This window comes from Callionymus lyra, chromosome 3 (genome assembly GCF_982586985.1).
Source record: "Callionymus lyra chromosome 3, fCalLyr1.hap1.1, whole genome shotgun sequence".
NCBI classification, from domain to species: domain Eukaryota; kingdom Metazoa; phylum Chordata; class Actinopteri; order Syngnathiformes; family Callionymidae; genus Callionymus; species Callionymus lyra.
Genome location: NC_141820.1, coordinates 9,656,382 through 9,682,449, shown reverse-complemented (window position 1 = coordinate 9,682,449; position 26,068 = coordinate 9,656,382). Strand labels below are relative to the sequence as shown.

General features: G+C 35.8%; 1 protein-coding gene across 2 annotated transcripts in view; it reads right to left on the bottom strand.

Moving 5' to 3' along the window:
• rmp24 (ribonuclease MRP subunit p24) overlaps positions 1-22,471 on the bottom strand; it is a 33,553-nt gene extending 11,082 nt beyond the window's left edge. The window contains exons 1-3 of one of the 2 annotated variants that reach the window (XM_087785680.1): positions 22,398-22,471; positions 7,266-7,288; positions 6,690-6,907 (exon numbers count right to left, since the gene is read on the bottom strand). In XM_087785680.1, coding sequence (XP_087641806.1) covers positions 6,690-6,907; positions 7,266-7,288; positions 22,398-22,402 — 246 coding nt within the window. In that variant the 5' untranslated portion in view covers positions 22,403-22,471. Of the gene's footprint in view, positions 1-6,689; positions 6,908-7,265; positions 7,289-14,524; positions 14,734-22,397 lie in introns of those variants that run through there. The other variant, XM_087785679.1, reaches the window with a different exon arrangement.
• Positions 22,472-26,068: the final 3,597 nt, after the last annotated feature.

The window sequence follows — 26,068 nt, the reverse complement described above, 5'->3', positions numbered from 1 at the left end:
AGCTACTGATAAAAAAGCAGCAACTCAAACTAAACGGTGGAGAAAATTTGGCACAATCTAAATGTTTTTAATCCCATTATAAAACACAAGCTCCCACTTGTCTTTCCACACGGATTGACAGCTTGTGTTCCGGTTCCAAAAGATCCCAGAGAGCCGACGACCATCCTTCCTACTGTAGATCTGCCCCGGCACGTGCCGTAAACCGTCAACATCCACTTCCCGTAAAGTCTCCTCTGTTTACGTCTGAAAGCTCAAGGCCGAAAACCCCTTTGTCGCTCGACATTCTCGGAACATCTTTCGTTTCCTGTCATCTGCTGCCGAACCGCATTCTCCGACACCATCAGTCACTTGGCACTTGAACACGACAAGAGGAGGTGGTAAAAAAATATGGTGGTGGATGAGAGAGAAGGATGTGAATGGAAGTGAAGAGGAGTGGTGGTCCAGTGCAGGAGGTATGGAATGTAGAGCATTAGTGAGCGCTGGTCAATGAGGTCGACCACCTTGTTATGCAAATGGTCCTCGTTGGTTAGAAGTTTTTTTTCTTCTTTCATAAATACTCACATTATCATTTTCACTAATGGTTTCTCTGTTGTTTAATGTGCAAAAACAGAGCAGCAAGATCAGAACAAGACTGTATTGTTGACACAATATTCACAGGGAATAACAATTCACCGTTATTCAGGAGCTCGCCTTGCTGTGACATGTGACATTTCTGGATACAGAGGCTGGTGGTTGATATGAACTTAAAAAAATGACCACTGACAAGACATCGCCATTTAAGAACTGGATCCATGAAGCTCTTTCTCTGTCACAGTTAAAGAAACAACTCGTCCAATTGTCTGGAAGGCATTAGAAAAAAAGAACACTAGTCCAATTTTATTCAATATGTCAAAGACCAGAACATGTCAGGACAACACTTTTTTTTACAGCATGTTGTTTTTCTCACTTGGTTTGTCTAACAATTATGCCTTTACTCTATAAATATAGTCTTTTTTTTACATGGAAAATATGCAGGTATATATGATAAGAACATACTGTATATGCGCATTTGTATGTATAAATGTATATGTCACAGTACAGATTGGAATCCAGTAGGATCTGGAATCCTACTAGTACAGATTGTATATCAAATGTTGGGAGAGTATTTAATGTGATCCGACACAAAAAATAAAACTCACAGAGGAAAAGACGCATCAATTTAACACATTTTTCTTTTGTATTACTACGATTTTAACATTTCTTTGCAGAGACCGTTTTGATTTTCCAACTCATCAACCATAGGACGTGCATTTTTAATGATACACTTGATAATCTAACAAGAACGCTGTCTTTCCATCATGGAAAAGAAAATGCACTGAAAGTTTTATTTAAAAACTATTATTCGAAAGTGAAACTCAGTGAAGCTGGAAAAAAGCCCCAGAAGCTGCAAAACTAACAACTTATCTGAGAAAAATATATGGACTTTTGATGCAACACAAAATAAAAAGAACAAAATGTTCCCGTCAGTGTGCATCGCACGTATGAATTCATAGACTTTTTTTTTCGTTTTCTTTATTGACAAGAAGTCGACCTCACTTGCAGAGTCTGATCTCTTCAGTAAACTCCAGGATGGATTCGGGAACGGGAGAAGAGAAGAAAATACAATCCCTTGTTTTTCCAGCTAAGAATGCAGTGGAGACCGCATGTGTCAAACTCAAGAGATCTGGTCGGTCGGATGAATAATGTCGACCGCCGTTTGGTTGGCACAACAGTGACAATTATGTGGTAGGAAAGAGTTTGATAAGACAAACACAGAGATAAATGAGCCTCTGAGAAATGGATGTATGAAAGTGAATAACACAATTAAGACTTGTACGTCCTAATGAAAGTAAAAATACATTTTATTTCGGTCCGTGACCCAGACTTACTTGAAGATCTTGGATTGATTCCAGTAATGGATAAACCTGCCTGAGATAAGTAAACACAGCGGATTCACGCCGCATCTATCACTGATGGCGGCACGTGCAGTGTGAAATAAATATGGTACAAAGTATGTGATACAAAGAAAGGACTTTACACCTTCATTATGAATACACAACAACAACGACTACACACGTGTTTTTGAAGAGGAAGTGAAATAACAAATAAAGTATTTGTCTGGTGTTCCAATGACAACAACTTCCCTGTAACTCACAGAAAAGAAAAATCAATCATAAATAACCATTTAAGGTATTTAAAGGCGTTCTCCTCAACAAGGGGGGGACAAGTGGGTGCTTGAGGGCCTCACATGGAGCCATGTGCTCATCAGCCACAGAGATAAGAGCCGGAGAATTGTCTACATTCCCCACTTATCTCACCTCTCGACCACGCTCTCAATTCAACGGGTCAGTTCGCTATCGCCTCTTTGTGCCGCTCTGAAGTGTCGCCTCGCCTTCGTTGCTGGCCCCTATCCATCCTCCCCGATGCAGACGAGTGGTCCGGAGGTTAAATATACTCGCAAGGACATGATTGGGGGGGCGGGCGACCGTTCAACTAGCTAGTCACGAGATCAACACGTTGCAGAAAAGTAATCGGGGGGAAGGTTTATTGCAATAACCTTTTAAGGGCTTTTTGCATTCAATGTTTTTCAGTTTTTTAAGGCATTAATAAAAAAAAACATGGTTTAGTTTTTAGGGGTTCATCTTATTTTCAAATCCGTTTTCAAATTCAGCAAGATGCGTCGCCATAGCAACCGAGCCTAGCAAGCTGCGGGGCACAACTCACAGACAGACGAGACAACAACGAGACATAGAAGTACAAATTGACAACTTTACAGAACGTGACACTGATTGGTCGAAGTGCACATTTAAGAAATGATTGATTTATTCAATAAAAAATTATAAATTATCGCACATGTTTTCCATATGCATATCGCATGAGCCAATATCATGATATTGATATTTTTTAGATATATCGTGCAGCCCTATCCTTTATGAATGTTGACTAATCTGAATATCGATACGCATCAACTAAAAACGTTCCTAGATTCTAAAGGAATCCAAAGAAGCAAATCTAGTGAGTCAAACTCGGGAAACTGTCTTTAGGTATGAGTGTGTGTGCGAATGCTTGTGTTGCTTTGTGTGCCCTGCGCTAGACTGGCGTCCTGTCCAGGGTGTCCCCTGCCTCTCGCCAGAAGTAACTGGGATAGGCCTCAGCCCCTGGGCTAACCCAATAAGGGATTAAGCGGTATATAATATTAAAGATTATACCGACACTTCCGAGTAGAAATTATATTGAAGGATCTTGGTTTGTGTTTGAAAGACACAGAGATAATTAATATATATTGAGTCAAAAAGAACAAACAAAAGGGATGTTCAATAATATCTCGATATTTTGGGGGATTTTGACCGATAACTTAAATAAGACGATATTCTTCAAATGTTTGTTTATTACGGACAGATAACATTACGATGACAGTGTTAGAATATTGACTTTCTTTTACTACTGTGAAATAACACTAGTCATTCCCTGAATGAAAAGCAAAAAAGGTATAAAATGCTGCTTGTGGTTAACAGTTAAACACTATAAAAAAAATTAAATATATAAACTTTGTAAATCAGTAAATAAAGAAAATATAAAGCATAAGAAAAATATTTCAATAGTAAACTTTGTTCACCCTATAAACAAAAACTATAAATAAAAATGAAGACGGCATGTGTAATAATATACTATATTCAAGCTCATTAAGTCAACACAAAAACTCCAGAACTTAATAAAATCCCCACTTTTGTAGAAAAAAGATATGAGTATGAAAATGAAATCTAACAGTTATTGTCACTTATTAAATAATCACGGTTATCATTATTATCGTAGTATTGTTGCAACAAGATGGTCAAAAGTACTGAAACAAGCTGAAATAATTTAACAATATTTCAGTAAGCAAAAAACTAAAAAAAATATGCAATTGTTCTAAAAACATATTTTGTAAGCAACTCTATTAAAAGCTGCTTCAAAAATAAACAAGGGTTTGAAAATAAAATGAATTAACAAATCAAATGTAATGTAAAAAACGCAGACACTGGAGAGATTTTTGTCGACTTTCATTCATGATCGTGCTTTTAAACACATTTTTTATTACATGAAACACTCATTGAATGATGATGAAAGTTTTCTGTCGCGATCCTTAAACTCAAATCATTATCTTTATGTGATAAACACGATGTAAAGTTGGTCAGTAAAGAGTTTTACCCTGTTTTTTTTGTGTATAATCCTTCATTGATCTTGGTGAAGTTATTTGATTTGAAGCTTCTCTCGTCTCTACATGTTTCATTTCTTTGCTCTTTCTTGTTTCTTCAAAGCTGGTTTCGTCAGCGCAATTATATTTAATTAAACTGCATGGGTCCAATGTGCAAATGGGAGCTTTTTCACCGATACCAGATCCAACTTTGAGAGGCTGGAAAGGAACTGATACCCGATCCTAATATCGTTGCATCCCTACCTTTTTAGTTGTTTTAATGAAGTCCTTTGCATACTCAAGAAAACCAATTTGACTATATTATTGCGACAACCTATACATCGACCAACCCTACATCGGACTCTTACTCTTATGGACAATTCAGTTAACAAACAATTTTAATGGCAAACGTTTTTTTTTGTCCTCTATGTGATTGAGTGATTTGTGTCATTGAGTTTGGCAAATGTACTTCAAGTGTAAATACTGGTTCTAGTAAAAGCTTTTAAAGCAAAAACTGTTTTGCACATTAAGTCTCGTAACAGATGGAACATTTACGGTAAAAATTGTTAGATTTGTGTAAAAAAACATGAAAGTTGTAAAAACTAAAAAAATAAACTTAATTTGTTATGATATCATGCTACTACTATAATTGATGGATAATTAAACCCCAAAATGAATGAAAGAAAATCTGTTCAAAATTAAAGAATCCTGTGAATAATTAAATAAATATTTGGGAGAAAACATAACGTCTGCTGAGGAGTATTTTTTAAATCAAAGAGTACTTTATCATTGTTAACAGCTTCAATACAATCATGCAGCAAAAGTCAAAACACAAGTTGGGTGAGACTTAACTGCCCACAATACTTTCTCTACTTTCACTTTCTTGTTCCCCTCTAACCCTCGGAGAGACAGTGGTCGACTCATCATGCGAAGTCATATTCCCGACTCCATCCATCTCTGTCCACTTCCTGCCCTCAAGAGTCGACGCACATAGATCACGAGTGGGTTTAGTGTTGAATAACTTAATGATCCCGGCGACTTCTTAATGAGCTGCTTTTTTCCTGCAGAGCTTCTCTTCATTATGTTGATGCCACGACACTGAAGATGACTGCTCTGTGGTCGTCTCCCCCCACAGGGTGTTGGTGAAACATTCGGGGTGAGGGGGGATGTGACCCTTGTAGCAGTGGCCTCCACTGATCTTAGCAGGTAACGCTTTTCCTGGTCACGGCAGGATGATGATTTAACCAACTGTGTCCTGTTAGATGTTTTTTCCGTTGCAGGTGGTCCTTTTTAATAAAGCAATCCAATTAAAACTTGTAAAACATGGAGCCTTTAAAAATGCCTTTATCTAAGAACAAATATGTCCCAATGAGCAGGATGAAATATAAACAGGTATTTCTGAGGGTTGCAGTAGGGAATACAAGTTTTCCTAATTTTGTGACCATTTACTAAAGTACTTACTAATACTACTAATACTACTAATAGTATATAGGGATGTGTATCGTCAAGAATGTGGTGATACGATATATATCACCATACAAGGGCATACGATATTTTGAGCTATAAAGTAGGAACAAGTATATATTGGTAGTATTGTCGCGTACTTGACTCTGGTGTTTTAGAATTTACAGACCACATGACTCCTGATGAAGTCGTAACTGATTTCATTCGTCTTGAAACGAAAATATGTCCAAACATCAGCTTTAAAATCAGCTGAAGTTCACTGCATCCTCTCGTCCTCAGTCATCACCAGGATTTCAATTCAGGAAATAATGCAGCCAACAGTAGTTGCCAGTAGTGGCCAACTGGAAGTTTAATTGCAACACGAAAATGAACTGATCTGCGTAAATATTTGCATGTTGATCGTAGAAACTATTTGATTTTAAACACACATTATTTAACAATAACCCATAAAAACTGTGGTAACACATATATTATGATTTGCAAGTCAAAAAGGAAAATTAAAAAAATTAATTAATTAATTGAATGATTGATACAGGGCTGTCAAATATCAATACAGTATCGTGGAAAAGAATATCGCGATATATTGTCGTATTGATTTTTTCACCCTTAATATATAGTGGTTGCCTAGTTGTATACCGTATTTTCCGGACTATAAATCGCAGTTTTTTTCATAGTTTGGCTGGGGGTGCGACTTATACTCTGGAGCGACTTATGTGTGAAATTATTAACACATTATTACCGGTATATCATTTCACATGTTATTTTCATATAAACCACAAGAGGGCGATCTAGGCCTATGCTGACTTATACTACAGTGCGATTTATAAGTTAAACGTTTTTTCCTTTTTATTATGCATTTTATGGCTGGTGCGACTTGTACTCCGGAGCGACTTATAGTCCGGAAAATACGGTAGTCGTCAGGACTGTAATCACGCCCCCCTTTTTTTTTATATAAAGAGTCCCTTGGAGGGTGGAGAGTTCCTGGATTGATGACGCGCGGTGACAAACCGTCAGCATTGTTAAATGGACTCACCAGAACCGATGAGGATTGTTGGAAGTTGCGCAGCAGCTTCTCTTGCACCGACGTGAGTCGCTTGCCTTTGGCTTTCCTCTGCAGCAAACGTTGAACCCTCGCGGACGGAACTCGCCTCGGCCTGAGCCTCACACGGTGGTTGTCGGGTCGTAGCCACTGATGGCAGTACGGACATGCTGAGGTGCTGTGCTCCAGACTGGACGGGTTCCCCGTCAGCGCTGAGGACGACAGATAATATTCCAGATGAAAATCTTCTTCTCCAACTTGTTTGAGAGTCTAAAGTATTTAGTATCTAAAATATAGCTACACAGGATTTTTATAAATGGAGGAAGTATTTGATTTGGATTTCCTTATATGATCTAATTAATAATAAAAATCCAACATTAATATTATATTTTCAATATAACTCACTTTAATTAACAATTTCATCAGCGTACCCAACAGAGATTTAATTTAAAAAAAAGTGATTCCAAATTGTATACAGTAATAATAAATATGTACTGATGAGTTATTACCTTTTTTTTTTTTTAAATTCGTCGATACATGAAGTTAAAAAGTAAAAGTTCATTGACCTACCTTTCGCTTTTATGTGTCGATGGCTGCGAGAGAAGAAAAGGAAAGAAAAAACGAGAAATAAGTACAAATTTCTAGCAGAGGTTGAATTAACAATTAACATGAATATATTCACAGAGTTTCTTATATTTTGTGTTGCAATCATCATCATTTTTTGCAAAACAAACCTCAACCGCAGTCACAGGTTAATTAAAATATGAACCTACCATGTATTTTAAATATGTTACAACAATACCATATATAGCTACTGCATATATTGGGATACTGTACGAGCAACGGTACATGTGTAGTATTGCCCACGTACTTTCTACCTCTTGACGTGCATGTCAGTGCTGTAGTATTGTCGAGTACTAGATTCTTCGAGTACTCTTCCACATGAATCTTCACGAAGTCGTAACTACTTTCATTTGTTTTGAAACCAATGTGTCCAAACATCAGCTTTAAAAGCTGCTGTAGTCCACTGTATCCTCTCGTCCTCAGTCAGAGTTTAATTGCAACACAAAAATGATCAACAAACACAGAGAATATTTGCATGTGAATTGAACATAAAAAGTATATATTATTTTCTTATATACACACTGTATTGAAGTATAAAAGAATCATGACAAAGTGTTATCATTCGTGGGTCACATGTTCAAATATTGAACACAACGTAATAAAACACACCCCCCCCCAGCCCTCCCCACACACGTCGGCATCCCGAAGGCTGCCGATCATTCTGGAAGTCCACCAAACACATTTCTGTGTAAATATTCCTACTAAGCCCTTCAACTAAGTCCGGCTAAAATTAGCTCCTGGCTTGAATCAATGAAGGGAAAACCTTGTGTCCGGAGCGGCACGTGAGGCGAGAAGACACGGTTGAAGGCCATTGGCGTGGAGGACAGGTTGGCTTGAGGCCTGCAGTGATCTGGGGTTGACCTCCTGTGAGGGACTACTTTGGCCTCCAGTGCTGATTGATAAATGACTTCAATTTATCCAGTACAAAACAACAATAAACACTTTTGTTTTTGTTAAAATTAATTAAAAATAAAATAATTGCATCACAATTGTACCTTCTAATTTTACTGACCGTCACAATTTTATTTATTTATTTAGTTTTATTTATGACTGATGACAGTCATCCTCTGAACACTGTCATCAGTGAGCAGAGAAGCAGAATGAGTGCACGAATGCTCCTTCCCAGGTGCAAAACAAATAGACTCAGGGACTCATTCGTCCCTCGGGCTATTAAATTGTACAATTCTGAGTTCGGGGGCAGGAGTGGAGTGAAAGTATCTGGATGTTCTGTTCCATGTTAGTCTTTGTATCTTTGTCTTTGTTGTTTTTCTTTCCTTGACCTATGTCCTTTGTCTTTGTCTTTAGACTTAGATTGTGTCATCTTGTTCTTCCTCTTTATGTTCTTCTTATTTTATTTTTTATGTATTATTTTTTATTGTTTATGAAAAATTGATGGCTATTGGTAAAAAACAATTTCCCAAAGGAGACCTCCTGAGGGATCAATAAAGTTTTACCTTACCTTACCTTACCTTACAACATTTATCTTTGATATAGATTTTTGGAGATACTTTTTGAAGTGAATCCTTCATAAGTGCAATAAAAAATAGTGGGGAATATTGATAAAAGTTGACCCAGGGTTCAATGTCTCCTTCGGTCAAGATTCTGAATTAGAAATTCTCTTTTGCCACTTTCCTCCGTCCGATCACACTGCGTTCTTCTTCCACACTAATCATATTAACATGGTTGACGTTCATTTCCTTTTAAGCGCACACATGGTGTGAGGCGATGAACACTAAAGATACAAATCCTGGACAAACACTGAAGGCATCTGGAAGATCTGTGACCTACTGAAGAACAACAAGCTCTGATAAATACAATCCCTTTTAAGGAGAAATGACAGTATTATGAATATATTGTCACAAGTATTATGTCATACAATACAATAATCTGTAAGTATTCTAGCTAGTATGTTGACTAGCTGGTGTGCTTTTTAGTCTCAGGATAAAAAGAGTATTTATACCCATTCTTTTCTTGCTGATAAAGTTGAAAACGAAAAAACATATTTTTTCTAAAAGTACCTTAAAGGAAGTAGGTGTTATCCACAAATAAAACTGCAATTAGCAGTGGGGTTTGGAAGTGAAATTACAAAAAAATAGATTTAAATAAATAGGAGAATTTAAAAAAGTTTTTGGTTATGGTTATAACTAATTTAGAATGCTTTGGAAGTTATTGGGCTGTAACCTTTTTTGCGCCGCTGACCGGTTTAATGTCAGAATTTTATTCACAGAACGACCTCCAGATAAAAACAGTAATAAAATATAAATCTCATAGAGTTTGTGTCTCGCTCAGTTTGAATAATTTTTGGAGAAAACTTGCCTGAAACACATCTATTGACGTGCCAAGAGTCACAGACCACATTCTTTTAAAAAGACAATTATAATAAATAGAACAGAAATTATATAAGTTATTCTTTTTTTGTGTAAGGCCCGTCAACAAATGCCACATGGACCAGTACTGGGTTTGGTACCACTGCTGTAACTGCTGTGATGCTTTTGTTAAGCTTTATTTCCTTGTGTTAGAGTGGATTTTGAAGTGTTTTTTATCTGAACTTGACAGAGAAGCAGACGAGCTGTGAGGATGGCATCATGGGTAAGTGCCTCGGACGTCAGAGACACATTCCAGACGTGTCTCTCTTTGTTTAGAGTGATAATAAGCACGATAAATCCTGCTCACGTCCGATCTGTACTGTGTGTTTTTGTGTAAACGCCTCTCAATTTGTGCGATTAAGAACTCGCCACAGAAGCCGTCGTGTTTCATGGGTTTAGCTGGCGTTCTTGTTTATTCATATTATGAATTGATTTGTATTCAATAAGCAATTGTTACAGTTGTCGACAATGTATTTTCATTTAACTTCACTTCCCTCTGATGTCTGTAATAAAAAAGCATTTTGTTTGTCATGAGGCATCAGCAGCACTGTTTTTTTGGGAGTAGTTACTACCATTTTTTTTTAATTTTTTTAAATGTTTTTCCCATTACTATTCAATAGTCCTGCTTTTGATTTGATTTGTTTCTTTAAGTGTTGTTGCTGTGGTAATAACAATGTAGTCAAATATCTCTGTTATAAGCGGCATTCAACTACAGATTGAGTACAGATTGGAATCCAGTAGGATCTGGAATCCTACTAAATCTGTACTAGTAGGACCTGGAATCCAACTGTACTAGTACAGATTGGAATTTCAATATTGATCGGAATCCTCCAACTGAACTGGGATCTTAATATTGATTTGGGTTAGGGTTTGATGTAATCCGAATTTCTCCTATTAGAATTGGAGATTGTATTCCAATATTCAGATCCCAATACAGTAGTAGGATTCCAATCTCTCCTAGTAGAGATTGGGATTCACTAGTAGGATCTGGAATCCTACTAGTAGAGATTGGAATTCCAATCTCTACCAGTAGGACCTGGAATCCTGTACTAGTACGGATTGGAATCCTGCAACTGAACTGGGATCTTAATATTGATATGGGTCTGGGTCCCTAACCCATTCCAATACAGTAGTAGGATTCCAATCTCTCCTAGTCGAGATTGGGATTATATACTTTATTGAATATTGTTTTGATTGTTTAAGCGCTTTGTGACCCTGGTCTGGAAAAGCGCTATACAAATAAAAATTACTTACTTACTTACTAGTAGAATCTGGAATCCTCCTAGGACAGATTGGAATTCCAATATTCAGATCCCAGTTCAGTAGTGATCCAATCTGTACTAGTACAGATCGGAATTCCAATCTCTACTAGTACGATCTGGAATCCTACTGGAATTCAAATCTGGCCCCGCCAGAAGCTTGACCAATGGCGCCTCCAAAGAGTCCTGCTCTGTACTAGTAGGATTCCAGATCCTACTGGATTCCAATCTGTACTTTGACATCTACATGTGTTGCACTGTCATAGACAAAACGAATGACGATTGTTCTTCTAAAATATATGTTAATACTTTTGTTTCTGGTACATTTAGGTTCCAATGGCCGCTCATTGCAAAAATTCCAAGAGCAACACTCAGTCCTCTGCTGTTACCATCAGATCCAAGGACAAGACAACCACAGAAGCAACATCTGTGGTGAGTCTGAGAGATCAGTCATTCTACAGAACCAACAGAGGCACACGGTCAAAGTCAGAACTGATACTCTAGACTCCCAGAGGAGTCGTGGTCCTTTTAGCACTTCGAACATTTTCACCCACTTGCAGTTAAGCTCAAAGAAACTGTGAAAGCCAAACACTGAGTATAAAGCTGCACAAAAAAGTCATTGATATATATACGAAATTTAAGTATACAGTCAAAGTTTTTCTTTTAATACAATGAGCATTATTTCACTTGGAGAATTACGCGTGTTTTATCAGCATACAATTAGATGATAGTCCTCTACAAGTCAATCATATTAATGGAGTAATGTTTAGTCAAAGACAAATCAATCAAAGGATTTCGATATGGTACTGGTATCGTATTCTATACTTTAATACCAGTTCCCGAGTGATACGTTTTCAAAAACCTTTTTTTTTTAAGATCAGCTCAAACAATAAGAAAATTACAGTACACATACATAACTACAAATAGCTTTTCAATTTAATTACATTTTCAGCTTTGGTAAATTTCCACTAAAAGCATTTTTTTTAATACAAAAAAAATAATTTATTTTGCTAACATTTATCAAACACTTATCAGGTTTTATTTAGAAAAATCCACATATTATACAAGTTTTGATCACACATCAGTAACAAAAAGCAAAGCATGTTTTGATACTCGGTACTACAGAAGTACTTCGATGGGTGCCACAAGAGAACCAAAGTTTAAACAGATCTAAATGTGTTGTGAGTATGTGTCAAGTTTTCCATAACAACCATTTATGAGAAATAGACCTAATCTGACAAGTTTCTCATCTACATATATACGAGTTCATTTCAGTTGAGCTGCAAATATCTGTGATCATTATCGATGCCTGTTTCTTCATCCTTACCTCGTATGAAGTGAAAAAATATGTCTCAGATCCGCAGTATTTTCCCTTGTGTTAACTATGCAAGTCAATGCAATGATATAACCACACCCATGTTTCTGTCAGAACAGAGGAGGCGGATGAAAAAAATACATCTTTTAAAATCCAGCAGAATCTGAATATTAAGTATATTTCCATCAAAAACTAAAAACAACTTTATAAATATTTTCAGAGCAATAAATTATTCAAAACATAGGTTTGGGAGAAACAAAATCACTTAAACTTCACCTTGAAGGAAATAATTGGATGCATATTTTAAAAATTCATAATATTATGTAAAACCTCTGGATAGACAAGGAGGAAATACTGAAGACAAAATTGTGGTAAAATACTTCATTTGAACTTGATCAACTTAAAAGTATATATTATATATTCAAAACTCTGTCTTTTAAATCAAACTAAATTCAACTTTAATGTATTAACATCTAACAGTTCAGGATTTCTGAGTTCTCAGAATGTTCTGTCCAGTCATCCAACTGTTATACAATCAGTATTACATTATAAAAACAAAGTGACATCAGCAGTCAAAATAGTTAACTGTTGGAAACCTATTATACAACCAAGATTATTAAACAATAGTACTAAAACACCTTGTGCTTTACTTGACAGGCCATAAATATTACAAAGTTCTAAACTAGATAACGCAAGAACAAAAAGCATGGTGTACAATAGTACAAGGAAAACAAATGTGCAAATGTAATGTAAGTTTTTGCTACAAAAAAAGACCAAAAACAACTCATTATCATTGTGGTATTGGTGGTTGGTTAATGACCATTTAGCAAAAACTCACATTTCCCTCCAACATTTAAATATTTTCAACCATTGATGAGACCATCCGCCCTGTAAAAAAAGTCATAAACAATTTACTTTCCTTTCAATCTATTCTTTTTATTTACTATTAATATCCTAACATTCCTACCATCTTCAATCCTAAATTGCAAATAAACTTCCTGCTGCAAGATAGCAGTCATTACGTCCTCTGCAGCTAAAACAACATTGCAATCCCAACGATGAACTGAGGACGAGAGGATACAGTCGACTCCAGCAGCTTTTAAAGCTGATATTTGGACATACATTTGTTTCAAAACAAATGAAAGCAGTAACGACTTCGTCAAGAGTCATACAGTGGAAAGTACATGAGCAATACTACAAATACAAATATACTACCTTTGCTCATACAGTATCCCAATATATACAGTAGCTATCAAGACATTTTTTATTCGTGCAGGCTTTTCCTTGATTTTCTGAGACTCCTGTGTTGTTCTCTGTGTTATCTTGATCTTTTAAGTTTATATTTTATTGGGTATTGTTTTGATTGTTTAAGCGCTTTGTGACCCTGGTCTGGAAAAGCAAATATAAATTACTTACCTACTTTTATATATGGTATTGTTGCCTCTGTATCGTGATAAATATCGTATCGCCGGATTCTTCCAATATCACCTTTATTAACAGTAATATTGCAGGGAGGAAAGTAACAGATTGTAATAAAAAATCCATCCATCCATCGTCATCCGCTTATACGAAGTAAAATTATTAGTGTTGCAACAGTAAGATAGATAGGAAAATACTTGGGATATATTTACGATATTAGGTAGAACTTTATTGAAATGAAATAGTTTTTTTTCGAATTAGACACAGCAATACAGAAATTATTCATAAAAGTAAAAATAAGAACAAGAACAAAGATAAATAAAGAGAAAGAAAAAGATGATACAATCTAAGTCTAAAGATAAATAACATAAACCAAAGATGTAAAGATGTAAACCAAGTATTACAAATATGCACTTACCTGAGCATATACTACTGTGTATTGTATTTCATTTATTTTTATATATTATACTATTGATGGTCAGTATATAAAATTATACTGAATTGTTTTTATTTTTTAAGTATGTTAACTATTCTTATGTGGCAATGTAAATATATACAATTGTTGGACGAACAAAGGATCTTACCTTATTATTATTTGTAATATGTATACTTTTATCTAGTTTGTTTCATTCCATCCACGCATTTTTAATACTGTTAAACCAAAATACAACATACTACTTCTACTGAAGTACTGTAGTTTTACAGTAGTTTTCTGTCTCTGTATACATACCCCAGGGTAACAGCGCTACCTAGTGACCTCACAGTAACCTGCTCCAGCGTGTATGAATTATAAATGAACATTTATGGTTAAATAAGGACAAATAATGACGAATAATAAACACTTACAGCAAGAATCTCGAGAGCTCCGGACACTTGTCTTCATACATCAGCGACGCGTTCAGAAGAAAGTTCTCCGTCATTTTGAAGAAAGTCTAAGTCCTACTTTCAAGGTCGTCACTTTTTTAATAGAAGATATATTTTAAAAAGGCGATTTAGGTTTGATACAATTCCACCGTCTTGTTGTTATTCCACGCTAACACAACTCGGGGTTGGAAAACGCGACAAAAAGCATGTTGTGGCGCAGGCTAGTGACGTCACGCAACACGTGGGAAGTGGAGTTTGGTTGATTATAATACGAAATAATAAAAATGTCAAGCAGTTCGCTGTGATATTTAAAGATAATTTAGTCAAAATATAGATCCAAAAATATGTTGTTTTTTATTTTGTTTATTATATTAAACAAAAAAATGATTTACCATTTATGCTCTTGTATTTTTTAGTTTATTTAATTTGAATGTATTATTATGTTTTGCTACAGTTATTCTTTTATTTAAATAAAGACAATTTAGTAAAAAATATAGATACAAAAATATGTTGTTGTTGTTGTGTTTATTTTGTATTCTTATATTAAAAAAAAATCTTTACCATTTATGATCTTGTATTTTTGACTTTTAAATTTTTTTTTTGAATGTATTATGTTTTGCTACAGTTATTTTTTTATTTAAATAAAGATGATTTAGTAAAAATATAGACACAAAAATATGTTGTTGTGTTTATTTTGTATTATTATATATATTAAAAAATCTTTATCATTTATGATCTTGTCATTTTCACTTTATTTATTTTTTATGTATTATTGTGTTTTGCTACAGTTATTTTTTTATTTAAATAAAGATAATTTAGTAAAAATATAGATACAAAATTATGTTGTTGTGTTTATTTTGTATTATTATATAAAAAATAAAATTCTTTATCATTTACGATCTTGTAATTTTCACTTCATTTATTTTTGAAGTATTATTTTGTTTTGCTACAGTTATTCTTTTATTTGAATAAAGATAATTAAGAAAAAATATAGATACAAAAATATATTGTTGTGTTTTTTTGTATTATTATATATAAATAAATCTTTATCATTTATGATCTTGTATTATTTATTTTATTTATTTTTAATGTATTATTATGTTTTGCTACAGTTATATTTTTATTTAAATAAAGATCATTTAGTAAAAAATATAGATACAAAAATATGTTGTTGTTTTTGTGTTTATTTTGTATTATTCTATAAAAAAGAAAAATCTTTATCATTTACGATCTTGTATTTTTTACTTTTTTTAATTTGAATGTATTATTATGTTTTGCTACAGTTATTTTTTTATTTAAATAAATATAATTTAGTAAAAACATAGATACAAAAATAGGTTGTTGTTTTTGTGTTTATTTTGTATAATTATATATATAAAAGAAATCTTTATCACTAATGATCTTGCAATTTTCACTTTATGTATTTTTAATGTATTATTATGTTTTGCTACAGTTATTTTTTATTTAAAAATAATACATGAAACATTAACAATCTCAAACCAAAACTGTTATTTTCTTTATTTTGTTTCATTAAATGCTTTACTTTCATTTTCATTTCACTCGGTGTTGTGTTGTGTTTATGTTTTAATTGTCTTCTCAACGCAGCGCAACTTCTCTTACGCGACTTGACGTCATCATTCGTTCACATCAGTGGTTTCCAAAAATAATGGATGGTCATGGAAAACGAGACGTTTGCGCGTCAGACAGGAGGAGGGACATCTGATGTGTGTGTGTGTGTGTGTGTGTCGGTGCGCAGCATTTAGACAGTGCGTGTCATGAGAGACGAGACACTCCTGGAACGAAGAGAGTCGCAGTGAAGTGAAAATTGCTTTGTTCATTCAAGCCAGCAGACCGTGGAGGAGAAGAAGTCAAGAGATGCTGGAGGAGGATGTTGGACCAGGAGTCTGAGTTTTATTTGGATTATCATGTCTGTCGGTGAGTGAACTGCGTCCATTCATCATCCTGGTCCTATTTTGTTTATTAGAAATAAATCATTAAAGAGCTGTAAGACAACTAAAATGTTTGAATTCTAATAACACTTCAAGTAAGTTCAAAGATAGACAGTAAACGAATAATCAAGTAGATACAAATAAACTATGTTTTATTAAACATCCGGATTGAATTGTCTATGATTGTTATACAATAAAAGCCGATGGTTGTTAAACATAAATGTAATAATCAATGTTGCATTCATTCTAAATGGGTTTTTATATTGAAATAAAAGTGTTCGACCCAATTATTCGTACAATTTCCACCAAGAATTATAGAGAAATGTTTGCAAATTATTTCCTTTGTTTGACAAAACTGACACGTCTGACATTTATAGCCATTTTAATGTTTTTCAAGCCTTAAAAAGAGGCGATTGGAAAACATCATTCATAACATAAAGTCTAAAAAAAAAAACATATAAACGCATGACCTTGTCTTGAAGACTTGCATCTTGATTCAATTTTCCATCATTAACTATTTCACAGGCTGTCAAGACATGTAATGAGGCTTTCAATAATGTTCAATTATTTGAAATTTATTCAACACATACATTGATCTAATTGGTCGATTTCTATGGTAGTAAATCAGTGCCATCAGAGTATTGAATGGTTGAATTTAACATTTCATATGTTACAACTTTTAATGTTTTAAATCAAAATGTCTTCTTCATTTTAAGCATTATATTCTGTGTTAAGTAATTTAATTCAATAATTTGTGTATTATTTATTTTTTTCATTTTTAATAGTAGAATTATAAAACTATTCTTGGATGAATTCGAATTCCATTAATTCGAAAATACATTTTGTCAGGTAATACTATTATAAGTCACTTTATTGTGTATTAAAATAAAATAATATAATTATGATTATTACTATTACAATTATTTATATTATTTAAATACAAAAAGCAACAACATAACAATCAAAAAAAATAAATTAAAATGTCTTATACTACATTTAATCATTCAATATTCTGATGGCACTGATATTATTCCAAAGGTTTCCTATTTCTTTTTTCCCATCGTATAAAACATATTCTATAATTCTTAAAAAAAAATCCACTCTCACCATTCAAGTGTCTGCCTCCTTAACTTTGTATCCACACTTGTTCCCTTAATGTTCGACTTCTGATTATGTTCTTGTGTCACAGTCTCTTATCCACACAACATACTTCAGTCCCAAAAAGCGTTTCATTTCCTCTTCCGCACTGCCTGCACTCACTTCTTTACCTTCCTCAATATCTTTCCATTACTCCACTTCCTCCCTGGCATCAAAAGAAAAAGCCCCATGTCATCATCAAACATCATAGTCCATTAAGACTCCGCCACAACTGCAAATCATACCATCCTGACGGTAAACAAAAACCATCTGATGCGTCATGTACAGTAACTTCTCAACAATGACTCGCTTTTCAGTGCTGCTTCAGTGTCTGCAGAAACACTGAACTTAACATGTTCCTTCTACTAATCACACATGTATGAAGTGACACTTATTGGTTGAGCCATGATTTGTGATTAAATACATGAAACAGTCACAGTTTATAATGTACGAGCTGTTGCCCGGGGAAGATACAAAACAGCCAAAAATATTTAAAATTAGAAATGCAAAGGCTATTTAATTTAGTTTTAAATATTTTATTGTCCCTTTATAATGCTCGCACGGGCTTAAAAGCATGCAAGAGTCATTTTTCAGTCGATCGTGACAGATTCCAGAAACAAGATGCAGGAGCTGCTCAGGGCTAAAAGCAGACTCGTGACTTTTAAATTTGGTTATAACTTTGTTAGTGTTGGAGCTACTGATCTCTACTTTTAAGCTTTAAACCTCACTTGGAATGAGACACTATTGTCGCACTGATAATAAGGGAGTAGTTGCGACTGTTTTCGGCCATGATTCTGATCCACAGACCTCAAAGCCCGAGCTGGGGTGTAAGTCTGGCTCAGATCAGTGATGGAAGGTCTGACCATGAATAGATCTGAAAGTAAGAACCAGAATTTTTAAATTGAACCTGAAAGAAACTAGAAGCCAGTGAAGAGTTTTAAAGATCAGAGAAATGTGAGTTCTTCTACTAGAGCGGCTCAGAATTCTTGCTGCAGAGTTCTGTATTAACTGCAGGTGAGACAGCTTTTGGCCGACGTAAAAAGGCCAAAAACAAACAAAAAAAAAGCAGTGTAGGTTAATTCCTGTTGTTTAATTAGGTGACTCAAAGTTGCAAATGTCTGAAAGTGAAAAGGAGTTTTCGTGGCTACAACATCTGATAAGGAAGCCTCCTGGACGCCTAGATACTCGTGAAGCTGCTGCTCACACTCAGATAAGATGGAGAAGACGACGATTACGAAACTTGAAGACGGTCGTTTCTCTCAGGACATAAACTAAATGTTTTTCAGTATTTACCAATTAGTGTTTCCAACCCATTGATTCAGTATCTTGGGGGTCACGACTTCATTTACAAAATGTTTCTATCCAAACAATTCTGGTTGAATGAAAACTGGAGAATAATGTTGATTCCGATTCAAATTTCCACCTGTCTACCTTCGTCATGTGACCAAGTGCAAGCCGAGTTTGGCTTCGAATATAAATGGACGCCTCGCTTTTTCCACTTCACCTCAACAAATTCCTGTGTTGTTCTTACATCACTGGCAAATAAAGCTGATTCTCATTCTGATGAATCCAGTATGTGTGGGTAGCACTGCCCAACCATCTGCTGTTGGCCACCAGTGCAAGAAAAGTCTCAGTCGAAGTCATATTTCACAACATGCAACTCTTGCCTGTACAAATACTTTCAATGTAACCCCTGCTCACCAAAAGTGGTCGCACAAAAATGAAGATAAGACTCATGCCAATCCTTCCCAGGACTCACAGGAAAAGCGGTGGTCCTGTTTTCTTCGTCGCCCAGGATCAGTTTCTATTTTATCAGAGTCACATGGCAGGCCGATGTTTATTGTTTCGGGCAGGTAATCAGTGATAAAAGTAAAGTTCATCTGGTCCCTTCAGGGCTGGACTGGAACTGAAAAGGTACTGGGGGCAATCCCAGTGGGTTGTCGCACATTTGGGCCGATTCAATCAGAACATGTCATCGATTTAATCCACTGTTTAAATTAACATCTGGCCAATGAAATGTTAAAAGTCCTCAGACGCAGTGGGCGGAGCTTATGACAAAGAAAGCTGCCCAATTTCAAACAAGAAGGTCTGTTACAATCGAAGTTATGACTTTACAAACAGAACAATAAAGTGTCAATAAAGTTCTATATAAATGGAATCAAAACACCAAAGTGTAACAGACAGATTTCAAAACATACAGTAATGTGATCAAATGAACTGATGATCTTCTCGTCATTACGCAACACAAACTGCAACCACTTTTGTCGTGAGTCTTACCTCCTGAAATTGCTAATGGGCCAACACAGGTGCCTTGACGTCAGTAGAACCAGTACAGTGGGAAGTCCCTTCAGGTGCCTTTCTGGGTCGCTTTGAAGCTAAACTATGTCTTAATTACCTCAGATCTTTTGTCCTTCTTTTTTAAACAAATTCCAGTTTTACTCTTATTTTCGACATCCATCATCTTTGTCTCTTATCTTATCTTAAACACCGACATCTTTATAGGTCACCCTCATGAACATTAGTCTAAGTGGATTTAGTATAAAATGGTTTAGAACATCTCTATGGCAACAACTAATGGAAACAAACACCAGTTTATCACTGTTACCGTCCCATTACGACGGGTGATGCATAGTAAAGTAAATCATCTGCATATAACGATAACTTATACTCAGTATGGAGACGGGATATCCTCGGAAAAAAATTGGGATTGGACCCCGAGACATGATATGAATCTGCATTAGCAAGATGGATTAAACATTAATACTGAGATCAATGGAGCTCGACTCTGCAGCGTCGAAGCACATTTCACACAAACCATAAAGACTTTGTTCGCCCACGATAACCTTACCGGGGGGGGGTGGAAAAAAAGGCATCGCAAAGTGCTTTGTCAGCGTTTGCGAGAAAAAGGGAGCGGATCCATACAGCCACCAGTGAGTCAGCGATCACTTGAGAAATGCAACACCAACTCCAATTCTGCTGAGGAAGCTTCGCCACACAACTTGGTTCTTTGTGTCTAACAGCACAAAACTGTGCACACTGTACTGCTTTGTAATGACTTGTGGTGGTGTGTGCTGCGGGGGGATTACGTTCTCCTGCCGGTGTCGGGGGTAATTCGCCTCATAGAGGGGTCGCTATACAGTAATGGATAGACTCTGTGGGTGTAATTATATCTTAACTACACGATGAGTAGCGTCACGATGTGAGCTTGCTTTAGTTTATATGTGTTATTCAGTTAGTTTACTTTAAACATCCCATTATATTCTCATTTATTAGCTGGATTTAACTGTCGAAGGGAAGTTATTCTTCTGGGTTTTGAAGCTTTTTCCTCCTTTCGAGACCTGACAGAACCAGAAGCACGACCGAGGCCGAACAGTGTCATTGAAATCCACGACATCGATTGATGTCATAGAGAAAGAAGGAGAATAAGTCGTGACAAGACAGATGGAGCTCTAGAGACTGCACTTCATGAGGTCGTCTGAACCACTTTTAAACCTTTTAATCGTGAGTTGTGGAGACAGCTTATACAGGTTTCAAGGGTATACGAGTGCAAATCGGATCAGCAGCGATACAACAGAGGACAATGACGCTGATGATTAACAAGGGATTTCTTTTTAATTACAAATGTTAAAAAGCCTGGAGAAGTGAAGGCGCATCACCTGGTTTTTAAAAACTAAACCCAATGTGAAAGTGCGAAAAGCTGCAGTGTTACAATTTATTACGTAGGATAACGTAAAATAAGATAAACAAAGATGAAAAAATGAGTCTTAATACCCTAGGAAGTTGTCAAATTTCACCCTGTAACATTTTTGTTCTTAACCTAAGAATTAATGCTTTTTAACTACTTTAATGATGTTGAATATACAGTAATATTTTAACAGTGTGTCACAGGTTGCCAAGTTTAAGCTCAAAGTGCACTATTTAACTACCAAAAAAAGGTGAATAAATCACATCAAATAACTAAGAACTTGCCCGCTTGAGGCCTTGGATCCTCCTCGGGTTTGAATAATACAACAGGCATCATTAATAATATTGAATTCAATTACAGATTTATTTTAAAATAATATAAATTAAAACAATTCTAGAAGGGACTTTCTAGACCTGAGGAAAATGTCAAAGTTGTTGGGGAAATTATTGTAGGATGATATATATACTTTTATTTTTACAGCTGCAAAAATGCTATTACGCTTTTTCTGATGTACTATTTTATTTCTTCTCAGTGTATCCTACCATTTACACACACTGTTTATCTGTTTTGATTGATTTATGTGGAAAAATGAATAAACAAAAATAAAAACAATTATTGTAGGATTTATATTTCAAAGGAAAGTCCAACTTTATATACATTTAAATTTCGTTGAATGAACCAGTAATGCAAAAAAATATTTGCCAAATTTCCATCTCATTTCTTTGGCATGTCTAGTTAGTATGGACGACCCTGCGGTGACCTGTGTTATGAAATAGACTTCATGTGATGTAATAACTTTAGAGTCCTTAACAACGGTGTGTCAAACTCAATCACACAAAATGTATATTTAGGAAGAGGCATTTTTATAGGTCACAATATCAACATCAACATTACTTCGTTTTTCAAACTCTACACAAACATTGATCAAAAAGAAACGCCATCAAAGTCCCTTAAGTCCCTTAATAGCTGTTTCCTGTCAGTCGCTTGAAGAGCAGGTTTTTTCTAATTTGGTGCAGAGATGCATCACATATCAGTTACAGGAAGTGTCATCATCGTCCTAAATTAGAAGATTCAGTCTCGATACCTCATCTATGTGTCCTGGTTGTTGAAAAGCTGCTCATCGTGTGACGTGGAAGTGACTGAAGAAGTATCTTCTCGCTCCATCGCCTCCTGTCCATCAAATGACCGAGCAGTTTACAGCTTTAAACACTTTTGAAGATTCTATTTTTAAATATGTTTACAGCGACATCAAAGTAGCTAGTGTCTATGGGTGTGTCCCAAATCGCGCACTTCTGCGCTTGCACTTAATATTTTGAGTGCACAGGTGAATCCCGATGAGCAGTGTGCACTCAAAATGTAGTGTGCTATACACACTCAATTGGTGCACTCAAATGGACAGAAAATTGAGTGTGGATTGATAGACACTTTCCACCCTTAACGCCCGCCATCTTAGTGACGTAGATGACGCTAAACGGAAGCACTGACGACAAGTTAGATACCGGCATAACACCGGCGTAAAACACTCTTTTTTCGAATGGAGAAAAGTGCTGTCAAGTAAGTCAGTAAGTAAGCAATATTTGTAGAGTACTTTACTAGACCAGGGTCACAAAGCACTTAAACAATCAAAACAATACCCAATAAAATATATGCTTAAAAGGTCAAGACAACACCGAGATAAACACAGGAGTCTTAGAGAATCGAGGAAAAACATGCACAAATAAAAAGGTCTTAAGATGTTTCTTGAAGGAGTCAGTAGATCATCAAACACAGAGATGGTTCCAAAGCTTAGGAGCAACAGTCTGGAAGGATTTCTCTCCTGTGGTCCTGAACCGTGTTCAGGAACCATCAGTAGATTCTGATCCACAGACCTCAGAGCCCGAGCTGGGGTTTAAGTCTGGATCAGAATCAACTGATGGAAGGTCTGACCATGAATAGATCTGAAAGTAAGAACCAGAATTTTAAAGTTGATCCTGAAAGAAAGTGGCAGCCAGTGAAGAGTTTTATGGATCGTAGAAATGTGAGTTCTTCTACTAGAGCGGCTCAGAATTCTCGCTGCAGAGTTTTGTATTAACTGCAGGCGAGACAGATCCTTCTTGTTTAGACACCAAAAGCAAACTGTTACAATAGTCTAAACGAGAAGTATCAGTGATAGTGTTGCAATCAGTTCAAAAATTTTATGATTAAGAACCTTTTCATAACTTCATCAAGAGCCTCAAAGTGATTCTTCTTCCTCTAAGAACGTCGTCCTTCTGACCTGAAACCTTTTTGAAATCCCAACAGTAGTCTTTGGCTTTTCCCAGAATACGTGTTCTACTTGCTGCCTTGTTTCCATTTGGAAATAAAAACATCTAAAATAAAAAGTGTTCGCCCAATGGCACACGTTCTTTTTTTTTTTTTTTATCATGCCTCGTCCTTCAGCCGCTTCTAGACGCCCTTTTCAGTTCATATCCCGAAGGTGTGGAATCTAGGTTGGACCCATTTTTACACCACAAATTAGACACGTGTGACCTGAAGTGTGATGAGTTGTGTTTCTTAGAAACAATTCAAGGTCCCGTGAATAGAAAAAAAAAATTGTGTTCCCCCATAGAATATATCATCTAACAATCCTAATTAAGATGAATCGTCTTCTATCATCAGAACATCTGTCGGGGCTGAATTACTTTCAGACACACTTTCATTGCAAACTCACTTTGGGAACCAGCTAAAGCAGGTTCGCTTGATGTCCTCTATGAGTTCTGTGGTGAAAACGTGACTTTATATTATCAGTAGAATTTAATAAATAATTGTATTTGGGATTATGTTTAAATAGTTTGTAGCCCATTAAAAAGGGAAGTAACTAAAATCTGCTCCGCTAACTATCGTAAGGGGGAAAAGAGCTGAGCCAAAAGGCAAAGTTCTGGATTTACTGGCTGATCCACATTAGAAGAACGTCGCCTGAGAACAAGAGTTTTAATAAGTGACTGAAAAATCAAGATACAATGAGATATAGTTAGTCTTCAACTCACTGTGATTATATAAAGAACTTAAAGTTCAACTAAGTTCAACTAAAATGTTGATTTAAGTGTGTGTTAAATAGATTTTTGACACTATTGTATCATCTGTATTTGTGTGTTTGTACAAAACTCTTAATTCATTGAAATATTGACATTAGAAAATGATCTTAAGCCCTGCCCACTGAAAAATATTGTTTACCCTAAGGAAATACTTAAGGCAGCAGCTGAGAGACTGATACCTTCCGATACAAACAAGCTTAAAATATTAACGTATTTAAGGTTTTCAATAGCAATTCCTCATGTCAATACTTCAATCCAAGATGGATGTTACAGACGAGCAGTATGGAGGTATTTTAAGTGTCTTTTTTGCCGAAGACAACTGAGCTCCAGTCGCTACATTAAAATGAACAAACATTTGTGTCTATAATTTTAAAAAGAACAGATTACTCTGAAAATAATCCCAACCCTTAGTCGACATGAGGGTGAGTAGAAAATGAGTGAAATTTAGGTGAACTATCACATCTTTTTATGCATTAAGGTAGTTCTTTACGCTGCCGTCTCCAACATATCACCATCCATTAAAGGGAACGTTATTTCAAACTTCACTCATTTTCTACTCAGAAATTGAGATAACTTGAGCTACAAACAATCTTAAAATATAGACTTTTTTGAGTTGTTTTTGGTAACAATTCCTCATGTCAAGGCTTCAATACAAGAAGGACGTTACAGACGAGCAGTATGGAGGTATTTGGATGTTTTTAAGTGTCTTTTTGGACAAAGACGAAGACAATTGAGCTCCAGTTGCTACATTAAAATTAACATTTGTGTCTATGATTTTAAAAAGAACAGATTACTCTGAAAATAATCCCAACCCTTAGTCGACGAGGGTGAGTAGAAAATGAGTGACATTTGATTTTGGATAAAATATCGTTTGAAGTTTCTATGCAGCTCAAGTACAAGTGAAATGACTTCTGTTATCACCTTCAACGATGCCGTCCTCGCCGCTGTGGGTCGATTGAAGAGCATGAAGGAATAAATGAGCTGCTTATGCACCAAAAAAAATCCTTTGGTTCGCAACATTTAACAAGTTAATCTGCATTGATAATACGCCGTCCAATTCCGCTCGCTCTCCTCCCCTGATTGTCTCTTATCTGCCGACTTTTAATAGAGAATTAATCACCTTCTTCCCTCCTCTCTCCGCCTGCAGGCTCGTCTCAACCTCAACTGGCCCGGGATGAAGGTGAAGCTGCCAGCTGGGCCATCGGCTGCAACACAGGACATGTGTCCTGTCTGTGGTCATCGCTCGTGTCTTGTGTTGCAGCCAGTGGAGCTGCCTGTCTGTCTCTCTGCAGCAGAACCCACTCCTAGAATGGTTTCCAACTTCTTTTAGATTCAGAACTGTTTTTCCTAGCAGGTGTTCTTGCCTCGGTCTGAAGAAAAACGGCGCCTGGTGACATTTACACTCTGACATTTTGAAGCAAAGTTTGCGCCGGGGAGGAATAATATTTGTTTTTTTTTAAAGCTCTAAACACAAGGCGAGGGAAAAGTGCAGGTTTCTCAATTATCCTCGACACGAAAAACAAACCGAGCAGAACCGCAGAATCTAAAGTCAGTGGAGTCGTTACCTTGAAGCAGACCGACCTGTTCCAAAAACAGTTAGTTTTAATATGTACCTCTGTGGATGTAAATGTGCAGACTTTGAATATACATTTTTAACTCTGAACTTTTACACCATCAAAATCAGTAATATGTAAGTAAATTC